This window comes from Delphinus delphis, chromosome 4 (genome assembly GCF_949987515.2).
Source record: "Delphinus delphis chromosome 4, mDelDel1.2, whole genome shotgun sequence".
Classification (NCBI taxonomy): domain Eukaryota; kingdom Metazoa; phylum Chordata; class Mammalia; order Artiodactyla; family Delphinidae; genus Delphinus; species Delphinus delphis.
In genome coordinates this window covers 66969354-66993479 of record NC_082686.1, presented here as the reverse complement: position 1 = coordinate 66993479, position 24126 = coordinate 66969354, and the positions used below count along the sequence as shown (strand labels likewise).

General features: G+C 37.0%; 1 protein-coding gene across 1 annotated transcript in view; it reads left to right on the top strand.

The window, feature by feature from the left end:
• Positions 1-13791: 13791 nt before the first annotated feature.
• POLQ (DNA polymerase theta) overlaps positions 13792-24126 on the top strand; it is a 114256-nt gene continuing 103921 nt past the window's right edge. The window contains exons 1-5 of the mRNA XM_060009907.1: positions 13792-13972; positions 14440-14619; positions 16572-16702; positions 18158-18314; positions 19926-20034. Of these exons, the coding sequence (XP_059865890.1) occupies positions 13792-13972; positions 14440-14619; positions 16572-16702; positions 18158-18314; positions 19926-20034 (758 nt within the window). The remainder of the gene's footprint in view (positions 13973-14439; positions 14620-16571; positions 16703-18157; positions 18315-19925; positions 20035-24126) is intronic.

The window sequence follows — 24126 nt, the reverse complement described above, 5'->3', positions numbered from 1 at the left end:
ACATAACTAAATATGTGGAGACAATTGAAAAATTATGGAATATTTTTAAAAATGGCAATGGAGAGAAAAAGGAAATTTTCTAAGAAAATACAATTACCAAAATTTGCTGAAAAGGAACTTCAGACACTGAATGGACTAATAACCATTAAAAGAACAAGTAAGTTATAGAATTCAAGGCAATGTTGTGCTAATTCTCCTGCTATATGCCCATTTCAGTATAAGGAAGAAGAGTCTTCACTTGGTCCTCACTTCTGTATTTGAAGTTCCTAACACCAACACTAAAACCAGACAAGAATATACACTACCAACAAAACTATAAAACTAATGCTACTTATGAACACACACAGAAATAACTTTTACACATATATTTAATATAATCACATATTTAAATGTACATATTCCTAAACTTATAGTATCTAATTTATTTTTGAAGTTCATATATATTTGAAATCAAATATATAAAATATTAATTTATAATTATTGATTTTTTCTACTCACATTTTACAAAATTATTCTATTCAAACTGTTTGCATTTACTTTAAATAGCCATATCTTCATCAACACTCTGATCCTCTTCTTTTTTTCTTTTTTTGGCCATGCCACGCAGCATTCGGGATCTTAGTTCCCTGACCAGGGGTCGAACCCTTGGCCCCTGCAGTGGAAGCATGGATTCTTAACCACTGGATAGCCAGGGAAGTCCCCTGATCCTATTCTTTTAATTAAATAGTGTAGTTTTACCAGGCATATAATCTTTACTTTGAAATAAGTTTTTTGTGATACAGCACTTTCGGAATACGTTTATGAAATGCTGTTACTAGGAATTTTGTTTTAAGTTACAAGAAACTTATATAATATTAAGATAACTCTTTTGCCCCCACATTCATCCTGTAAGGGTGCATTTGCAATCTCTACAACTTACTAGTTACCATATTGCTTTAAAACAAGACAATGTTTTATTCATGTATTTGTGTTGTCATGTATGGAAACAGTACAAATTTGAAACCATCCTTGTTCCCCAGCCACCCAATTACTTTCTAGAGCTCTTTTGTATAGTATAGTAGCCACTACCCAACATGGCTATCAAACACAAAAATGTGACTAGTTCCACCAAGTACTGAATTTTTAATTTTATTGAATTTTAATTAATTTAACTTTAAACACTGGTTTTCAATCCAGTTATTGGGAAGCTTTTTAATATGCTTAGAACAACTTGCATATGTGAATCTACTCTTTCAACTGTAAATTTTATGAGCTCTAAATGCAGAGTAAGTATTTCTGATGAAAATTTAGCATTTACATTGAGATATGTTGGTAAGTGTAAATTTTTCACTGGATTTCAAAGTCTTGATATGAACAAAAGAATGTTGGGACTTCCCTTGTGGTCCAGTGGTTGAGACTCCACGCTTCCACTGTAGGTGGCACAGCGCAGGTTCAATCTCTGGTCGGGGAACTAAGATCCTGCATGCGGCACAGTGAGGCCAAAATAAAATAAAAATTAAATTAAAAAGAATGTAACTATCTCATTGGATTGTATATTGTCTGTTTAGCAGAAATGTTACAAGTTAAGATGTTAAATCCTATGTGATATATACAATGTCTGATTTAATTATGTATTAAAAATAAAGGTAAAGGCTTTAAATTTATTATCTATTTGTGTATTAAACACAACATATGAAAGTAAATTAAATAAAAAGCTCACAGGTGATAAAAAAGGAAAAGACTAATCTTTGTGTATGTATTTACCTTTTTACATACTCTTAAATTATTATCAGCTTGCTTTTGTGTTTATTTGTAATATTATCCCTTTTAGTAAGGTTATAACAATTTTTTGCCTCAAAGATTTATGCCTATATCTTGGTGTAAGAACCAGACTGTTCTGACACTTCCTTTCTTGTGTTTATCAAATGGATCTTGAAGCTGCTGATTGTCTGTGGCTTCCCACTTATCTGTGCACAAAGATGCAGAAGGAAGACAGCAAGGAATCATCAGGGCTTAAGAAGATGAGAACCCCCCAGACATCAACAGTTATACACTGGAAGGTTCATCAGACCATTCTGCGAAAAGTCATCTGTGAAAAGATGCTTTTAGACATACAAAAGTTGAAATAATCCATTACCAGCAGACTTGTACTATAGGATATGTTAAAGATCATCCTTCAGGCAGAAGGAAAACATCATATATCTGAAAGGATTTGCATCTGGAATATATAATAAACTCTTGTATCTCAAAAATAAGAAGACATATATTCCAATTAAAAATCCTTTAAACCTAATTAATAGATTTGAGTAAGCGTTTCACCAAAGAAGATATATAAATGAAGATGCGGAAGAGTGTGGAGAAATTGGAACTTTCATACAGCAATTGGAAATTATAGGTGGAACTGTTAAATGATATAGCCACTTTGAAAAACCATCTGGCAATTTCTTCCTAGGAATCTACCCAAGGGAATAAGAACATTTATCTATGCAAAGATGTATACCCAACTATTCATAGCAGCATTGTTCATTATTGCCTAGTTGGTAACAATCTAAATCTCCTTATTGAATGAAGACACCAACTTTTTGCATTCATACAATGCAATACCATTCAGCAATAAAAGTAATGGATTACTGATGCATTTTATACAACATGAATGAACCTCAAAAACACTATGCTAAATGAGATGTATACTTGCTAAGATTAAATGATAGACCCATGAAATTATACTATTCTGTTGTGGTTTTGTTTTTTTGTTTTTTGGCCATGCCATGCGGCTTGTGAGATCTCAGTTCCCCAACCAGGGACTGAACCTGGGCCACAGCAGTGAAAGCACTAAATCCTAACCACTACACCACCAGGGAACTCCCCTCTTTTTTTGTTTATATTTTCTATATAATAAAAAGTGGAAATAAGTAAAAAAATGTAAACTTCAGCAATTATTTTTTCAAAAAGGAGAGAGTTTCAACCTGAGATGGAACTTTGATGAGTAGGAACTATGTTTGTTAAGATAAGTGGCTAGAAGTGGAGTGGAGATTCAGTAATCTCTGAATCATTTATGTTTAATAGTAGAAATTTTGCTTATCAACTGTACTTTTCTAGGAATGTGATCATGAACAGTTTAAACTCTTCACCTCAGTTTCATCAATGCAATCCCTATGAAACTACCACTGGCATTTTTCACAGAACTATAACAAAAAATTTCACAATTTGTATGGAAACACGAAAGACCCTGAATAGCCAAAGCAATCTTGAGAACGAAAAACGGAGCTGGAGGAGTCAGGCGCCCTCCAGCGCCTGGAGGGTGGAGAAAAGGGTGTGGAGAAAAGGGAGCCCTCTTACACTGTTGGTGGGAATGTAAACTGATACAGCCACTATGGAGAACAGTATGGAGGTTCCTTAAAAAGCTAAAAATAGAACTACCATATGACCCAGCAATCCCACTACTGGGCATATACCCTGAGAAAACCATAATTCAAAGAGAGTCATGTACTAAAATGTTCATTGCAGCTCTATTTACAATAGCCAGGACATGGAAGCAACCTAAGTGTCCATCAGCAGACGAATGGATAAAGAAGATGCGGCACATATGTACAATGGAATATTACTCAGCCATAAAAAGGAACGAAACTGAGTTATTTGTAGTGAGGTGGATGGTCCTAGAGACTGTCATTCAGAGTGAAGTAAGTCAGAAAGAGAAAAATAAATACCAAATGCTAACACATAAATATGGAATCTAAAAAAAAAATTAAATAATCATGAAGAACCTAGGGGCAAGATGGGAATAAAGATGCAGACCTACTAGAGAATGGACCTGAGGATATGGGGAGGGGGAAGGGTAAGCTGGGATGAAGTGAGAGAGTGGCATGGACATATAGACACTACCAAACGTAAAATAGATAGCTAGTGGAAGCAGCCACATAGCACAGGGATATCAGCTCGGTGCTTTGTGACCGCCTGGAGGGGTGGGATAGGGAGGGTGGGAGGGAGGGAGACGCAAGAGGGAAGAGATATGGGAACATATGTATATGTATAACTGATTCACTTTGTTATAAAGTAGAAACTAACACACCATTGTAAAGCAATTATACCCCAATAAAGATGTTAAAAAAAAAACACAAACATAAACGTAAAACAAAAAATGAAATAAGAAACCTAAGCCCTAATATCAATAATTACATTAAATATATATGGTCTAAATATGAAAATTTAGAGACAGTGAGTGGCAGAGTACGTGGGGAGGAAACGAGTCAACTGTATATTCTATACAATAAACTAAGTTCAAATATAATTACATAAGTTGGTTAAAAATAAAAGGATAGAAAAGATAAAATGCAAACATTAATCAAAAGAAAGTTGGAGTGTCTATCTTAATATCAGATGAAGTACAGAGCAAAGCCAAAAAATTATCAAGGACAGAGAGGGACATTACATAATGATAAAAGGATCAATATACCAAGAAGACATAGCAATCCTAAATGTGTACATATGAAACAACAAATGTGAAGCAAAAACTGATAGAGCTGAAAGGAAAAATAAACAAAACCAGAATCATAATTGGAGACTCCAACATCTCTCTCTCAATAACTGATAGAACAACCAGATGCAATAATTAATTCCCTCAAAGGATTGTAGTAAAGATTTATGGAACAAACGCCTGAGACCTTCAATACTCATCAGCAGGATATACAAAGTCAACCATAAGAGACATGATCTCTGACTTTATGCAGATTATGTCTAGTGGGGAAGACATAATTAAACAGCCATGTTCAAGTGTGGGTAAATGGAGTAGTGGAAATTCAGGCTCCTATGGGAGTTAAAAGGGCTTCTTTTCTTTGGGGGGATTTTATTTAATTTATTTTTTTTATACAGCAGGTTCTTACAAGTCATCCATTTTATACACATCAGTGTATACATGTCAATCTCAAACTCCCAATTCATCACACCACCAACCCCACCCGCCGCTGCTTTCCCCCCTTGGCGTCCATACGTTTGTTCTCTACATCTGTGTCTCAATTTCTGCCATGCAAAACGGTTAATCTGTACTATGTTTCTAGGTTCCACATATATAAGTTAATATGTGATATTTGTTTTTCTCTTTCTCTCTTACTTCACTCCATGACAGTCTCTAGATTCATCCACGTCTCTACAAATGACCCAATTTCGTTCCTTTTTATGGCTGAGTAATATTCCATTGTATATATGTACCACATCTTCTTTATCCATTCATCTGTCGATGGGCATTTAGGTTGCTTCCATGACCTGGCTATTGTAAAGAGTGCTGCAATGAATATTGGGGTGCATGTGTCTTTTTGAATTATGGTTTTCTCTGGGTATATGCCCAGTAGTGGGATTGCTGGGTCATATGGTAATTCTATTTTTAGTTTTTAAGGAACCTCCATACTGTTCTCCATAGTGGCTGTATCAATTTACATTCCCACTAACAGTGCAAGAGGGTTCCCTTTTCTCCACACCCTCTCCAGCATTTGTTGTTTGTAGATTTTCTGATGATGCCCATTCTGACTGGTGTGAGGTAATACCTCCTTGTAGTTTTGATTTGCATTTCTCTAATAATTAGTGATGTTGAGCAACTTTTCATGTGCTTCTTGGCCATCTGTTTGTCCTCTTCGGAGAAATGTCTGTTTAGGTCTTCTGCCCATTTTTTGATTAGGTTGTTTGTTTTTTTAATATTGAGCTGCATGAGCTGCTTATATATTTTGGAGATTAATCCTTTGTCGGTTGATTCATTTGCAAATATTTTTTCCCATTCTGAGGGTTGTCTTTTCGTCTTGTTTGTAGTTTCCTTTGCTGTGCAAAAGCTTTTAAGTTTCATTAGGTCCCATTTGTTTATTTTTCTTTTTATTCCCATTACTCTAGTAGGTGGATCAAAAAAGATCTTGCTGTGATTTATGTCAAAGTGTGTTCTTCCTGTGTTTTCCTCCAAGAGTTTTATAGTGTCTGGTCTTACATTTAGGTCTTTAATCCATTTTGAGTTTATTTTTGTGTATGGTGTTAGGGAGTGTTCTAATTTCATTCTTTTACATGTAGCTGTCCAGTTTTCCCAGCACCACTTACTGAAGAGACTGTCTTTTCTCCATTGTATATCCGTGCCTCCTTTGTCATAGATTAAGTGACCATAGGTGCGTGGGTTTATCTCTGGGCTTTCTATCCTGTTCCATTGATCTATATTTCTGTTTTTGTGCCAGTACCATATTCTCTTATATACTATAGCTTTGTAGTATAGTCTGAAGCCAGGGAGTCTGATTCCTCCAGCTCCGTTTTTTCCCCTCAAGACTGCTTTGGCTATTCAGGGTCTTTTGTATCTCCATACAAATTTTAAGGTTTTTTGTTCTAGTTCTGTAAAAAATGCCATTGGTAATTTGACAGGGATTGCATTGAATCTGTAGATTGCTTTGGGTAGTATAGTCATTTTCACAATATTGATTCTTCCAATCCAAGAACATGGTATATCTCTCCATCTGTGAGTATCATCTTTAATTTCTTTCAAGAGTGTCTTATAGTTTTCTGCATACAGGTCTTTTGTCTCCCTAGGTAGGTTTATTCCTAGGTGTTCTATTCTTTTTGTTGCAATGGTAAATGGGAGTGTTTCCTTAATTTCTCTTTCAGATTTTTCATCATTAGTGTATAGGAATGCAAGAGATTTCTGTGCATTAATTTTGTATCCTGCAACTTTACCAAATTCATTGATTAGCTCTAGTAGTTTTCTGGTGGCATCTTTAGGATTCTCTATGTATAGTATCATGTCATCTGCAAACAGTGACAGTTTTACTTCTTCTTTTCCAGTTTGTATTCCTTTTATTTCTATTTCTTCTCTGATTGCCGTGGCTAGGACTTCCAAAACTATGTTGAATAATAGTGGTGAGAGTAGACATCCTTGTCTTGTTCCTGATCTTAGTGGAAATGTTTTCAGTTTTTCACCATTGAGAATGATGTTTGCTGTGTGTTTGTCATCTATGGCCTTTATTGTGTTGAGGTATGTTTCCTCTATGCCGACTTTCTGGAGAGTTTTTATCATAAATGGGTGTTGAATTTTGTCAAAAGCTCTTTCTGCATCTATTGTGACGATCATATAGTTTTTATTCTTCAATTTTTTAATATGGTGTATCACATTGATTTATTTGCATATATTGAAGAATCCTTGCATCCCTGGGATAAATCCCACTTGATCATGGTATATGATCCTTTTGATGTATTGTTGGATTATGTTTGCTAGTATTTTGTTGAGGATTTTTGCATCTATATTCATCAGTGATATTGGTCTGTAATTTTCCTTTTCTGTAGTATCTTTCTCTGGTTTTGGTATCAGGGTGATGGTGGCCTCATAGAATGAGTTTGGGCGTGTTCCTTCCTCTGCAATTGTTTGGAAGAGTTTGAGAAGGATGAGTGTTAGCTCTTCTCTAAATGTTTGGTAGAATTCACCTGTGAAGTCATCTGGTCCTGGACTTTTGTTTATTGGAAGAATTTTAATCACAGTTTCAATTTCAATACTTGTGATTAGTGTGTTCATAGTTTCTATTTCTTCCTGTTTCAGTGTTGGAAGGTTATACCTTTCTAAGAATTTGTCCATTTCTTCCAGGTTGTCCATTTTATTGGCATAGAGTTGCTTGTAGTAGTCTCTTAGGATGCTTTGTATTTCTGCAGTGTCTGTTGTAACTTCTCCTTTTTCATTTCTAATTTTATTGATTTGATTCCTCTCCCTGTCTCTCGATGAGTCTGGCTAATCATCTTTGTTTATCTTCTCAAAGAACCAGCTTTTAGTTTTTTTGATCTTTGCTATTGTTTTCTTTGTTTCTATTTCATTTATTTCTGCTCTGATCTTTATGATTTCTTTTCTTCTGCTAACTTTCGGTTTTGTTTGTTCTTCTTTCTCTAGTTCCTTTAGGTGTAAGGTTACATTGTTTATTTGAGATTTTTCTTCTTTCTTGAGGTAGGTTTATGTAGCTATAAACTTCCCTCTTAGAACTGCTTTTGCTGCATCCCATAATTTTGGATCGTCGTGTTTTCATTGTCATTTGTTTCTAGGTATTTTTGATTTCCTCTTTGATTTCTTCAGTGATCTCTTGATTATTTAGAAAGTATCATTTATCCTCCATGTGTTTGTGTTTCTTACGTTTTTTCCCCTGTAATTGATTTCTAATCTCATAGGGTTTTTTTCTTTTTTTTTGCGGTACGCGGGCCTCTCACTGTTGTGGCCTCTCCCGTTGCGGAGCACAGGCTCTGGATGCGCAGGCTCAGCGGCCATGGCTCACGGGCCCAGTCACTCCACGGCATGTGGGATCTTCCCGGACCGGGGCACGAATCCGTGTCCCCTGCATCGGCAGGCGGACTCTCAACCACCGCACCACCAGGGAAACCCCTCGTAGCGTTTTGATCAGAAAAGATGCTTGATGTGATTTCAGTTTTCTTAAATTTACTGAGGCTTGATTTGTGCCCCAAGATGTGATCTTGCCTGCAGATTGTTCCATGTGCATTTGAGATAAAAATTTATTCTGCTGTTTTTGGATGGAATGTCCTACAAATATCAATTAAATCAATCTGGTGTATTGTGTCATTTAAAGCTTGTGTTTCCTTATTAATTTTCTGTCTGTAGGATCTGTCCATTGGTGTAAGTGAGGTGTTAAAGCCCCCACTATTATAGTGTTATTGTCGATTTCCTCTTTTATAGCTGCTAGCAGTTGCCTTATGTATTGAGGTGCTCCTATGTTGGGTGCATATATATTTATAATTATTATATCATCTTCTTGGATTGATCCCTTGATCATGTATTGTCCTTCCTTGTCTCTTGTAACATTCTTTTTTTTTTTTTTTTGCGGTACGCAGGCCTCTCACTGTTGTGGCCTCTCCCGTTGTGGAGCACAGGCTCCGGATGTGCAGGCTCAGTGGCCATGGCTAACGGGCCCAGCCGCTCTATGGCACATGGGATCTTCCCAGACTGGGGCATGAACCCGTGTCCCCTGAATCGGCAGGCGGACTCTCAACCAGTGCGCCACCAGGGAAGCCCTCTTGTAACATTCTTTATTTTAAAGTCTATTTTATCTGACATGAGTATTGCTACTCCGGCTTTCTTCTGATTTCCATTTGCATGAATATCTTTTTCCATCCCCTCACTTTCAGTCTGTATGTGTCCCTAGGTCTGAAGTGGGTCTCTTGTAGACAGCATATATATGGGTCTTGTTTTTGTATCCATTCAGCAAGACTGTGTCCTTTGGCAGGAGCATTTAATCCACTCACATTTAAGGTAATTATCAATATGTATGTCCTTATTACCATTTTCTTAATTGTTTTGTGTTTGTTTTTGTAGGTCCTTTTCTTCTCTTGTGTTTCCCACCTAGAGAAGTTCCTTTAGCATTTGTTGTAGAGCTGGTTTGGTGGTGCTGAATTCTCTTAGCTTTTGCTTGTCTGTAAGGCTTTTGATTTCTCCATCGGATCTGAAAGAGATCCTTGCTGGGTAGTGTAATCTTGGTTGTAGGTCCTTCCCTTTCATCACTTTAAGTATATCATGCCACTCCCTGCTGGCTTGTAGAGTTTCTGCTGAGAAATCAGCTATTAACCCTATGGGAGTTCCCTTGTATGTTATTTGTCATTTTTCCCTTGCTGCTTTCAATAATTTTTGTTTGTCTTTAATTTTTGCCAATTTGATTACTATGTGTCTCAGCATGTTTCTCCTTGGGTGTATCCTATATGGGACTCTCTGCACTTCCTGGACTTGAGTGGCTATTTCCTTTCCCATGTTAGGGAACTTTTTGACTATAATCTCTTCAAATATTTTCTCGGGTCCTTTCTATCTCTCTTCTCCTTCTGGGACCCCTGTAATGTGAAAGTTGTTGCATTTAATGTCATCCCAGAGCTCTCTTAGGCTGTCTTCAATTCTTTTCATTCTTTTTTCTTTATTCTGTTTCATGGCAGTGAATTCCACCATTCTGTCTTCCAGGTCACTTATCCATTCTTCTGCCTCAGTTATTCTGCCATTCATTCCTTCTAGTGTATTTTTCATTTCAGTTATTGTGTTGTTCATCTCTGTTTGTTTGTTCTTTAATTCTTGTAGATCTTTGTTAAACATTTCTTACATCTTCTCGGTCTTTGTCTCCATTCTTTTTCCGAGGTCCTGGATCATCTTCACTATCATTATTCTGAATTCTTTTTCTGGAAGGTTTCCTATCTCCACTTCATTCAGTTGTTTTTCTGGGTTTTTATCTTGTTCCTTCATCTGGTGCATGGCCCTCTGCATTTTCATCTTGTGTATCTTTCTGTGAATGTGGTTTTTGTTCCACAGGCTGCAGGATTGTAGTTCTTCTTGCTTCTGCTGTCTGCCCTCTGGTGGATGAGGCTATCCTGCATCCCACGTTTCTGATCAAGTGTATTTTCCAGCTGTTTCTATTTTTGCCAATCACTTCCACTCATGTGAGAAGCACATAGTTTTTTTTATTGCTTTTTTCTTCCAGTTTTATTGAGATATAATTGAAATACAATACTGTATAAGGTGTACAGCAGAATGATTTGACTTACATACATCATGAAAAGATTATCACCATAAGTTAATAAATATCCATCATCTCATATAGATACAAACAGAGAAATAGAAAAAAAGTTTTTTCTTGTGATGAGAATTCTTAGGATTTACTCTTTTAACAACTTTCATATGTAACATACAGCAGTGTTAATTATATTTATCATGTTGTACGTTACATCCCTGAGAAGCACAGAATTTATTTAGTCTGGTTAGATGTTTCTGTTTTAGTCAATTCACAATTTAGTTTGTGTAAATTTCATTTTTTCATATAACCTCTGCAATTTCAATGGATAAACCACTCTTCATTATTTGTGCAACTTACTAAAATAATCAGATGACATCTTTGAAGGTACATCAATTGTTATTGAGTTTCCTTTACTTCTGTCTTTAGCAATATTAGGCCAAACAAGAAACCACTTCTAGAACAGCACACTTTCCTTAAAATTCTGGATGTTATATAAAAAATACTTCCTTTAAAATTCATGACTAAACTGGTAAAATCAGAGATTTCCTTGTCAGTCAAAAAATTTGACATTTGACTCCTTAATAAAAGGAGTAAGTAGAGAAGTGAAGCGTTAGAATCAGAATTTTTCATAGTGATGTCTGCTGATCCCTGGTGGTCTAGAGTATGGATTTTAATGGATTATGTGTTCTGGGGGATAGGAATCTGGTGTTCCTAGCAGGGTGGGTGGTAAGATCTAAAATCCCCTGTATAAAGCCAAAACCCCAAAACGACAGCTCCCTCAGAAAGTAAAGCAGAGAAATATCTCTTCTGAACATTGAGATGGTGAGTGTGGAAGCTGTCCAAATCTGGCTCTGGTGTCTAACATTACTACTTCCATATCTTAAAAAATGCCAACCCAGAGATTACATTTAAAATGGGCCAGAACTGATATGTCTCCCAGGTAGCTGACAGAAATATATTCAAAAAAATTTTCAAGGTCTTTAATGCAGACCTTAAGGAATTACCACAGATACAATTCCAAGGAATCCAAGCTTACAGTTAAAAGACAGGTGGGAAATACTTCAGGTGTATTAGCTTTAATTATTATGGTAACTATTAGCACAAAAAATGTTTAACATTTTTGAGAAGTAACCTTCTCTTTTCTATTTTCTAAGAGTTTTTTTTACATCTTTATTAGAGTATAATTGCTTTACAATGGTGTGTTAGTTTCTGCTTTATAACAAAGTAAATCAATTATACATATGTTCCCATATCTCTTCCTTCTTGCATCTCCCTCCCTCCCACCCTCCCTATCACACCCCTCCAGGCGGTCACAAAGCACCAAGCTGATCTCCCTGTGCTATGTGGCTGCTTCCCACTAGCTATCTATTTTACATTTGGTAGTGTGTATATGTCCATGCCTCTCTCTTGCTTTGTCACAGCTTACCCTTCCCCCTCCCCATATCCTCAAGTCCATTCTCTAGTAGGTCTTTGTAAGAGTTTTTTTTTAAAATTAGAAATTTATGTTGAATGTTTGAAATACATTGTAAATTTTAAAATATTCTCTAGGTTTTTTAGAAGGATGACACAAACCATGCCTTTCAATTTCTTTGTAATTATTTTTCTCACTTGATTATAGTTCACCTAATAAAAATAGAATAACTTTGTGACAGAGATTTCTTTGGTTTATTCTTTTCCCATCGAAGTGCTGGATTTATATTAGAAGCAATATTAGAATATTTATATAGCACTTTCTCTGAAGAGCACTTATTATGTGGTAAGCACTTTACACCTATGACTATCTTAGTGCTAATAATAACCAAATAGTTGTTACTCTTATTATCTCCATCATATAGATGAGGAAAAGGAAGCTCAGGGGGTTAAGCAAAATCACACAGCTACTAAGTCTTCAAACAAAGACTGATTGGCTACAGAGTTGCTGCACTGTTGACCCCTATGCTACACTGCATCTCTGAAAGATCTTCCATGACTACAATCTAAATTAGGATCCTTTTATATCTTTGATAGCACTCTATTCTTTTTTGCCTGAGCAATAGTACAATTTAAAATTATCAATTAATTAATTAGTTTAATGTCTGTCTCCTCTAGTCTCTTTCACTTTGAGAGCAGGAGCCATTTCTTCCATTTCCCTGCCATATACCCAATGCCTAGCACGTAGTAGACGCTCAATAACTAGTTGAGTGAATGATTGCAAGAAAGGTTAACTAAGAAAAATGTTTCCTTCATGGAGTAATGTCTCCATCTTGTGGAATTTTAGAATACTGTCCAAAAAATTTTTCTTTTAACAAGGAAGGTTTCACAGGAGAATTGATTCTCCTATTTCCCAGACTACAAGTCCGGGAAATATGAGAATTTTTGTTGTTGTTATTGGACTGGTCCTTTTGAGACTTTTAGAGCTGTAGAAAAGCACCACCCCTTCAGGGCAGGCCTTTCCCTGACTAGATTTGCTTGGTGAAACGAATTGTGCAACTGGGTAATTAACTGGCATCAGTTTAAGTCCAGAACTCGTTTGATTCTACCTTGCCAAAGGTAGAGCACAGATCCATTAACAAACTCTTGGCTCCGAATGATCACTCGGGCACATCCAGAGCCCCTTCTATGCAGCGTTCTACTACCTAAGAGGTCTATCGGCCGCAGTCCCTATCTCTCCATCACATATTCCTCACAGCGTATGATGGCTAAAGTAGAAATTGTGTACAGAAATAACCTCTGCCCTACCATCTGTAAATCAGTTATACATATACATATGTTCCCATATCTTGTTATAAAGCAGAAAGTAAAGCAGGAGTAAATTGCACTTCATTCTAAATCCCAAATTTTACTTGTATAATATTTTGCACATATAATTTGTAATAATTGTTTTAAAAATACAATATGTTAAATAGAGCTACTTCTCTACCTATTATGGGCAGTTCATTTTATGAAGTTAACATAAACTTGCTATTTAAACCAGACATGGACAAAAAGAAAAGGAAAAACTTTAAGCCAGTATGATTATAATTGGAGATTATATATACTGAGTCTGGTTTTTCCCCCCGTTTAATCTAGGTCCAAGTCTGGTTCTCTTTCACTATCCGACAACCGAGGTGACAGGCCGGAGGTCTACGACACCAGCGAGAGCCCCTCCTTCCCCACGATTCTATGGTCCTCAGGTTACTCTCGTCACTGGGAACTCTATGGTTCCGGGGCGGGCTGGGAGGCCTGAGTTTGAAAGCCGTGGCGGGAAGATGGCGGCCGCACCTGTCGCCAACTTCCGTTTCTTCCGAGCGGGAGGACGCAGGGACTGTGCCTTTCCCTGAATGGCCGAGAATATTTCGCGATGAATCTGACTCGCTGGAGTGGGAAACGACGACGTTCAGCACCAGGCTCAGACTTCTTTTCGGGAAGTGGCGGTGACAGCAGTGACAGCCCCCTGCTCCTCTCGGGGCCGGTGCTGAGCCCGCCCCCGGGCCTGAGACGCAGCCTGAAGGACCGCGGCCGCCCGCCGGCTAGAGCTGCAGGTACTCCCAGGCACTCCGTGGGCAGCGGGCGAGGTAGGCAGCTCAGCCGGGCCACTCGTCGGGAGGTGTCCTCACCGCGCGGAGCTCGCGCGTTTGCACGGCCTGCTAGGCTTCTACTCCCCTTTCTCAGTTTGTGACTAGGACCTGGTGCGGCACGTCACTTTCTATTGACGTGGAAGAGCTTTCAGTCCATATTCAGCGACTGTCTTCAAGTGGTTTCTGGGTCTTTTCGACCTTTATTTACAGAAACAACTTACTAGCTGGCCAAATCTCATCACCTGTAGGGAATTCACTCCTAATAGTGCCCAGTGCTCCTTACAGATCCTTATATTGTATGTGTTTTATGTCAGGATGTACTTTAAATAGCCTCTTTACAACACATAGGAATCCCAAAACACAGTGGAAAGCAAATTACTGAAGTCTTATGTTAGAACTAAATTCAACTATTTCCTTTTTTTTCCTAAAAGGGAAATGCAAGCAGACGTTTCCTGACGATAAAGTAGACAAGCTGCTATTGGCAAACTGGGGGCTTCCTACAGCGGTTCTGGAGAAATATCACAGTTTTGGTGTAAAAAAGATGTTTGAATGGCAAGCAGAGTGCCTTTTGCTTGGACAAGTCCTGGAAGGAAAGAATTTAGTCTATTCAGGTATTCAAATTTGTGCAAGTTAATTTCTCTACTATTTTTAAGACATTATTAATGTAAAGGACACTCTATTGAGGTAAGGTGAGTGAGAGAGTGCTTTATAACTAGAGAAAGTCTTAAAATATTTGAAAAGCAGAGTTTCATCATATGCATACTTAAATTATGAAAATTCCATTAGATGGTAGGGTGGGGGAAGGCAAAAACCGAACAATTTAAACAGAATTATCTGCCTACCATTCCTCTCAAAAAACATGTGTCCCAGAGCTTCCCTGGTGGCGCAGTGGTTGAGAGGCCACCTGCCGATGCAGGGGACACGGGTTTGTGCCCCGGTCCGGGAAGATCCCACATGCCGCGGAGCAGCTGGGCCCATGAGCTGTGGCCGCTGAGCCTGCACATCCGGAGCCTGTGCTCCGCAACAGGAGAGGCCACAAGAGTGAGAGGCCTGCGCACCGCAAAGAAAAAAAAAAAACAACAACAAAAAAACATATGTCCCAGAGTGAGTGTGCGGTATGAGATGTAAATGTGCTCTTCCCACAGTTGATCTCAGTTGCTTTTCAGTGTGTGAACATTTTATGTTATATGTTTCTAAATTGACCTGCTTATACAGGATTGTATATACAAAACCCTATGTAATATACTTTATGAAAGGTTTATATGGGCTTTCAAGAGCAACTTTGACTTACATAATTTTTAACCGTCTGTGCTTAGTATACTGACTTTAGAATCTAATCACTTGGTAAGATGTACGTCCTTTGTATCAGTTTTCTCTGAAATTGTGAGTCATCCAGATTTTCATTATGGCTGCCAAAAATGATTAGAGAGTTAACTATCAATAGATATAAGTTCAGGCTGTTTACTGACTGTGTAACCTTGCAAATTAGTTGAGAGAGAGAAGCAGAGGGAGGGAGGGAGCGAGCGCCTACGCGCACAGAGAGCATGAGTGCCAGGGTGTGGGCTTAGAAAAGTTTTTGGCATGTAGGAAATACTCAGTTAATGCTAACTAGTGGCAGTTGGTGGCATTGGTAGAATGGCCTGACCGTTTCAGTTGCTTAAACAAGAATTTGGGTGTCATTCATAACTCTGCTCACCAACTCACATTAATTAATCACCAAGTGTAGTGTCTGTTACCTCAAATGTCTTGATTCTGGCTACTACTCTCTGTTCTTAGGTCCATTACCTAGTTTACTATCATCTTCTAGATTATGCAATAGTTCTCTAACTAGTTAATCTTTTCTTTCTGCTCTTGCTTTGCTCCTGCAGCCAAAAGTGATCTCTCTAAAGTATAAATATGATTTTGTCATTCCTTTTCATAAAACTCACTAGTCACTCTGCATTGCTTTCAGGATAAGTTCCTTACATGGTAGGATTATAAAAGTCTTCTCCATGTGGCACTTTCATATGTCTGTTTTCACTCCCCTACTTGTACTTTATACTTCAGGCTTACTAAATTACTTGCTATCATCTGAACATACCAGACTTTCCTCTAGAACTTTACACATGCTGTTTTTTTCTGCTTGGCATTCCTTTCTTCTTGCCTTCTTTGCTCTCATAAGTTCTGTTTCCATAAACTTCCTTACAGCTCTTCTCCCTCAACTTCTATCATAGCTCCTATCACAATGTATTAAAGCTTTTTATCTATTTCCCCAAAGCAGGGCTTTTAACTGTTCAGTACTTAAAGGAAAGGATCTTTAGGTATAAGCTAGGTACTCAGTAATATTCATCATTTATTTGATGTAAAGGTTTATTTGTCTCTATTTTCACTGTGAGAGTATTTAGAAACCTGGTTTAAAGTCAGGGGCATTTCAGGGTATAAAGGTTTCAGATGCTAGCTGGGGCCTTAATGATAGTTTAGCCTTGGGCTATTTAGTTACTGGATATGATTTAAAACATTTATTAATGCAGTGTATCAAATATTACTTCTTTTTGTGATAACCTTGCCGAATAACTTGTTTTAGCTCCTACAAGTGCTGGGAAGACTCTTGTTGCTGAACTACTTATTTTGAAGCGGGTCTTGGAAACGCGGAAGAAAGCTCTATTTATTCTGCCCTTTGTCTCTGTGGCTAAAGAGAAGAAATACTATTTCCAGGTAATGTTCTTTTACTAAGTTTGAAATTGTGAAAGGCCTGTTATTGGCAGCTTCGGCTTTACTCATTTAAAATGGAATTATAAAAGCAATTGGAAAATAAAATTTCTTTTATTACATCCCAATGTAGCTTTAAAAGTTGACCATTTATGAGGGGAAACTTTTAAATTACTGCATAAAGGAGAAAGGGCCATTAAATCAAAGAGCAATCAGTGAAAATTGTGTAAAAATTTATAAACTTTTCCTTAGGAAATAGGCAGGGTACTTTAATTAGCATATAAAAGTGCAAATTAAGAATCAACCTCTTAAGTGAATAGTAGGACTAGACTGAAGCATGGAAAGGAAGTATGTTTGAGGAAGCATATCCCATCCTGATGCAAGGCCATTTGGGAACGTTAGAGGATGAAGAACAAGATCCATTGGTGCTTATGTAAAGCTCTAAACCTGTGTTTTCTTCTCCTGTTCCCCTGCAAAAATGAATGACAACAGTATACATTTGTGTGACGCTCACTGGTCTTTAAGGTATTTTTACAAATACAATACTTCATTAAATAGAATAAATTTATTCTGATTTCTGCAGTGAAAAAATGTGATTTTGGAATGCCAAGATTATTGCAGTGGTAATACAAAAAATCTGAGTTCTAGTCCCAGTTTTGTCACTACCTGTGTCTTCAGGCCAGATACATAATCTGCTGGGCCTCAGTTTTTTCACTGGTAAAATGAAACTATGGGGTTAACTATGGGTTAACTTAGTAAACACTCAGAAACATTTTATTGAATGAACAGCTCTAAAATTCAATGGTTCTATAAATCTTTTTAACAGTTATTTCAGAGGTCAAATAGCCAACCAAGCTGGTTTTACATGGTAACATCCTTTCAACTTAGACCAAAGTAACAAAATGATGATCCTTTTTACTGAGAAGGTATGTTAGTTAAAAGTTAAACTAAAAAAATTAACATCAAAGTCCCATTGCATTTGACTTTTGAAACCTTTTCTTCTGTTATATAAAAAACTAATCTTTAGGGGGATAATGAGAATATTTTCCTCACGAAGTATAAATTTCTGAAAATATTAAGTTTCTGAAAATATTACATTAGTGTTACTTAAAGAAAGAGTGAGTTTCTTGCTTGTTTATTAGATTAAAAATGTTAGTGCTTAAGGTAGTTTTTCTTTAATTTTAATTTCTATAAAGAGCTCTTAGAACTTATTTGATTAAGTATGCCATTTTATTTGACTCTGTCTTAACAGAAAATCTCTGTACTGAGTTTTATCAGTTCTGAACTTCTTATTTTTAGTATATGATTCTAAAAAGAACCAGTGTGCCCTGACCAGGAATAACTAACAGTAATCTGATAAATGTATTTGAATACGTATGTCTATGTTTTGGGAAAGAACCAATTTAAGATTCATGAATTTCAAATATTTTCCCCTGTATTTTTCCTTTTTACTCAATTTAGAGTCTGTTTCAGGAAGTAGGAATAAAAGTAGATGGTTATATGGGCAGTACCTCTCCAACAGGGCATTTCTCTTCTTTGGATATTGCTGTCTGCACAATTGAGAGAGCCAATGGTCTGATCAATCGCCTCATAGAGGAAAATAAGATGGATCTATTAGGTAAGCAAATAAGAAAATAAGTATATACTTTCTCTTGCTATTTTTGATAGAATGGAGTGAAGCTGTTGTGATTTCTGTATGACTTATGTTTTATTCTATTGTCTGTCATCTACTTCTAGAGGTGAGAATTGGCATCTGTAATGTTAGGAACTCTGTAAAAAAAAAAAAAGTTTTGCATCCTACTGATGTTATTGACTCTACTTCCTTGTATTTTTGCACTTTACAAAGCATAGAGGGTATGCTTGAACCCTCAAGTCATTTCTCATTGCTTCTTTCCTATCTAAAGTTTACCAGGAATAGAAGGAAGCACCTGCCATCTCTGCAGTTAGTATATATATGTATTCATTATCATATTCTGGTACTGTGGTATCTAGATTAGGGCTGGACCCAGAGGCTACCATTTAGCAGGCAAATGGTAGGGAGCTATAGAAACTGGCACTGTATTTGAGCTTGGAACTTTTCTACCTTAATCCTTTTTTTTTTTCCTTTTCCAACCACTTGGGAAAGCCCACTATGTAGAGGTAGCAACAGGAAGAGAATGGTTATAGCAGCAATAGAAGCTGCAAGAATATCAGTTAGCTACTCATTGTTTTCCTGGTGAACGTAAATGGTAAAGTTAGGGTAGGGTAGGGGTGGGGAGTAAAATCAAAGATTAATGAGACACAGGCTCCGCTCTATAAAGCTTGGAGAGAGAAATCACATTCATCAGTTTGTATCAGAATTGTCAGATTGTGTTATATCAGATTAAGTGTTATATCTACTATACCTAGCACAGTTCTTGGCACACTAGGTAGAATAAATATTCTTTGGATGGATGAATGAATGCTGAAATAAGTCATCATACAATATGATTTGGAAATAGCTTACTGATGAGGAAAAGGATCATCATGTACCATTAGGAAATAGTCTGAAAGGTCTTTATTTTTGTAGGGGGATTTGTGGGGGGGACACTAGTGCACATGCAAACTATGATATTATGAAAATGTTTAAAGGAGGCATTCGTTGATACAAATTTCAGTACTTCTTGAGCATTATTCCAAGTGCATAGACTGGTTTGATTCTCCAAGTAGGGGAGGAGGGAATTACGATCATGTTTATGTTTTATAGTAGGGTGAGTCACTAGTCTACCATAATCAAACAAAAACATCCTCTTAAAATCATTTATTTCTTCCTGATCTGATTCTGTTTTTCTAAGCACTTGCTAACATCAGTATGGTTGCCCTGGCTGTTTTCCCCATAGAAAAGTCAACCCACTGAATAATTGTTGTGGATGTCCTTGATTTTCATTGTACATGTATTTCTACCAGGTTGCCAATTAAGAATTGTCTGAGTAACACGACAAAGTTTTTCTTGAGTTAGACCTGAGTTAGCTAATCATTGATTTTTAGATCCAGAATACATTGTGGTAAGACCACTTATTATACTTGAAATATCTTGGACAAGAATTGTCTGCTATGTGGAATCTGATTTTTGTTTTATGGTTAGAAATTTGTATTACGTGCAGTGTATTATAATGACAGCTATTTATGGTACAAGATACAAGATATTGAGTCTTAAAATTCTTGGAATTGTGAAATTCTGTAAAAACTAGTATCTGGAAAATCTCTTTAGGAATGGTGGTTGTGGATGAATTGCATATGCTGGGGGACTCTCCCCGAGGGTATCTGCTGGAACTTCTGCTGACCAAGATTTCCTATATTACTCAGAAATCAGCATCTTGGTAAGTACCTAAAATAATTAAGTTCCTGAGATTCCAAAGAATGTTGAGAATGTGTTTGCAAAAGTGCATAATAACTAGGAGTTAAATACATCAGAGGAGGGTAGTACTTATTTAGAACAAACTCACGTACAGCATTTCATTTTTGTTCCAAAAGAAGTACTTAAGACTAAGAGTGATTTTAGATTATTTTTAAAACATTCTTAAATTTCTGACTGCTCACCACTTTTATGATAGAATTTTTAAAATCCAGTTTTTGTATTTGTTATCTGCATACACATCCTTTTTAAGTAGTCAAGGCTAATTATGAAAAATAGCATTTCTTTATCCCCTACTTTCCAGAGGTAACTATTTTCAACTCTTACAGCTTATTTTCTTTTTTAAAAAAAATTTATTTTATTTATTTATTTTTGGCTGTGTTGGGCCTTTGTTGCTGCGTGCGGGGGCTACTCTTCGTTGCGGTGCACGGGCTTCTCATTGCAGTGGCTTCTCCTGTTGCAGAGCACAGGCTCCAGGCGCATGGGCCTTAGTAGTTGCGTCACTCGGGCTCAGTAGCTGTGGCACGCGGGCTCTAGAGCTCAGGCTCAGTAGTTGTGGCGCGTGGGCTTAGTTGCTCTGCGGCATGTGGGATCTTCCCAGACCAGGTATTGAACCCGTGTCCCCTGCATTGGCAGGCGGATTCTTAACTGTGCCACCAGGGAAGCCCCTCTTACAGCTTTTTAAAAATTCTGTTTACACGGATATCTCTAAATATAGCTACTTGAGTTTTTAGTTTTACACGTTATATATTGACTTTTTACTATGGAAGATGAAGATCTAGCTCTTTTTTATATTCTTTACTCACTCTGCCTGATCTCCTCCAGCCCCTTAGTCTTTCTTTATCCTCTCATTATATTCCCATTCTTCAAATATACTTATGTTCTAATTTTGCTTAGTTCAGTATTCAATATTACACTATTATGACTATATAAGTGTCGTTGTCAACTGAGCCATGTGGTATATTATGATTATTTTTACTTCCTAAATAACTTTTTGTTTTCTCTGAAATTAATAAATGTCTTTTGTTTGATGAGTTGGTTTTCTGTGAACTTATCATTGATTTATCTCTAGCCTCTTCCCCACTTATATAAATCTCCACCCAGTATGTTCCAATACATTTGTTATTCTGCCCAATTTGTTTTCTTGAAGAAGTTTCTCCTAAAGCCTCCTGAGTTGTTCCAATTTAGATAGGTGGTTAATCTATATATGTGCTGTACAACAGTTATCTTGAGATCTCTTTTTATCATTATCATTAATTCCCATTGCTGTTGGCTTGAGTCAGAGCCCTCCTTTTTTGTGATCATATGTATTTCTCTTGATTCACTTTCTCATTTTAGTGGGGATATCTTCTAGGAAGTTCCACTTTATTTCAGTGTACAGGCTATTATGGGTATAAATTTTGCAAAAATTAGCATGTCTGAAAATGCCTTACAATTATTTCATAGATTTTCCAGGTACAAACGTCAAGATTTTAAACACTTTTAGAGTTTTTAACATAGTACTTCATTTTTCTCATTACTATTGAGAAATGCAGTGCCATGCTAATCCTTCATCCTTTGTATAAATTTTATAAATTTATTTATTTATTTTTGGCTGCGTTGGGTCTTCGTTGCTGCGCGCGGGCTTTCTCTAGTTGTGGTGAGCAGGAGCTACTCTTATTTGCAGTGTGCAGGCTTCTCATTGCTGTGGCTTCTCTTGTTGGGGAGCACAGGCCCTAGGTGCGCAGACTTCAGTAGTTGTGGCTCGTGGGCTCTAGAGTGCAGACTCGGTAGTTGTGGCGCACGGGCTTAGTTGCTCCCCGGCATGTGGGATCTTCCTGGACCAGGGCTCGAACCTGTGTCCCCTGCATTGGCAGGCAGATTCTGAACCACTGGGCCACCAGGGAAGCCCTGTATAAATTTTAAAATTTTTCTCTGAGAGTTTTTAAGAGATCCTTTTCTTCCTTAGTAGTGTGAAATTTCACTGATGTGTCTTGGTGTTGGTCTATTTTCTAACATTGTTCTGGGTACTCAGTAGTTGCTTTCAGTCTAGGAGCTCGTGTCTTTCAGTTTAGGGAGATTTTAACACATCTCTTGCAGTATGTGGGAAAACATACAGATAGTCATCTATATCCCAAATTAGTAGGGATATAGAAGATATGACTAATACAATTAGCAAATTTGACCTAATGGATGTATGTAGAATATTTACCAAATAAGAGCAGTATATATATTCTTTTCAGTTACATATGAAACATTTACAAAAAAAAAAACCCCTATCATGTGCTAGGCCATAAAACAACATATTTAAAGGATTTAAGTCATTTAAAATATATTCTTTGACAGCAGTGGAATTAAGCTAGAAATAACTATAAGAAAAACATAACTGAAAGATGCCCACATATTTAGAAATTAATAAATAATTCTGACCCCTTTTGGGGTGAAAAAAATAATCACAGTAAAAACAGGAAGATAGTTTGGAATGAAAGTATAATAAAAATATCTCCTAATGAAATTGTGAAATGCAGCTAGAGTTGTTTTTTTGTTTGTTTGTTTGTTTATTTTGCGGTACGCAGGCCTCTCACTGTTGTGGCCTCTCCCGTTGCGGAGCACAGGCTCTGGACCCGCAGGCTCAGTGGCCATGGCTCACGGGCCTAGCCGCTCCGCGGCATGTGGGATCTTCCCAGACCAGAGCACGAACCCGTGTCCCCCGCATCGGCAGGCGAACTCTCAACCACTGTGCCACCAGGGAAGCCCTAGAGTTGTTTTTAAAGGGAAATTGATAGTATACAGTGTGTATATTATTAAAGACGAGAGACTGGAAAATTAATGACTTATTCATCTCTAGAACTTAGAAAAAGAATAGTAAAATAATGCCACAGAGAGTGGAAGGAAAGAAATAATAAAGACAAGAACAAAAATTAATGAAAGAGGAAAGTCATTATCCTGAACATTAAAAACAATTCTACAAGTCAATGAGGAAAAATACAATCTAATATATCAATGGGTAAGGAACTTGAACAGACATTTATAAGAGGGTATCCAAATGGTGTCTAAACATGAAATGGTGCTTAATTTCATTAGTAATCAAGGAAATGTAAATTACCTCTTCAAAGAGCTATTACCACACACTGTCCAAAATACCTAACAGATTGACAGTACTAAGTGGTAACAAAGATGTGGAACAGTAAGGAAGTCCTAGCCACAGCAATCAGACAAGAAAAAAAAAATAAAAGGAATCCAAATTGGAAAGGAAGAAGTAAATCTGCCACTGTTTGCAGGTGACATGATAACTATACACAGAAAATCCTAAAGACACCACCAAAATACTAGAACTCATCAATGAACTATGTAAAGTTGTAGGATACAAAATTAATATATAGAAATCTGTTGTATTTCTGTATACTGACACGAATTAACAGAGAAATTAGGAAAACAATCCTATTTATAATTGCATCAAAAAGAATAAAAATCCTAGGAATAAGTCTAACTAAGGAGATAGAAGACCAATGCAATCCCTATCAAATTACCAATGGCATTTTTTTGCAGACCTAGGGCAAAAAAATCTTAAAATTTGTATGGAAACACAAAAGACCCCGAATAGCCAAAGCAATCTTGAGAAAGAAAAATGGATCTGGAGGAATCAGGCTCCCTGACTTCAGAGTATACTATAAAGCTTTGTTCCAGTACCATACTGTAATCAAAACAGTTTAGTACTGGCACAAAGACAGACTTATAGATCAATGGAACAGTATAGAAGGCTCAGAAATAAACCCATGCACCTATGGTCAATTAATCTACGACAAAGGCAGCAAGAGTATACAATAGAGAAAAGACTGTTTCTTTAATAAGTGGCACTGCGAAAACTGGACAGCTACATGTAAAAGAATGAAATTAGAATACTCCATAACATCATACACAAAAACAAACTGAAAATGAATTAAGGACCTAAATGTAAGACCAGATGCTATAGAATTCCTAGGGGAAAACACTCTTTGGCAGAACACTCTTTGACATAAATTGCAGCAAGATCTTTTTGGATTCACCTCCCAGAGTAATTAAAATGAAAACAAAAGTT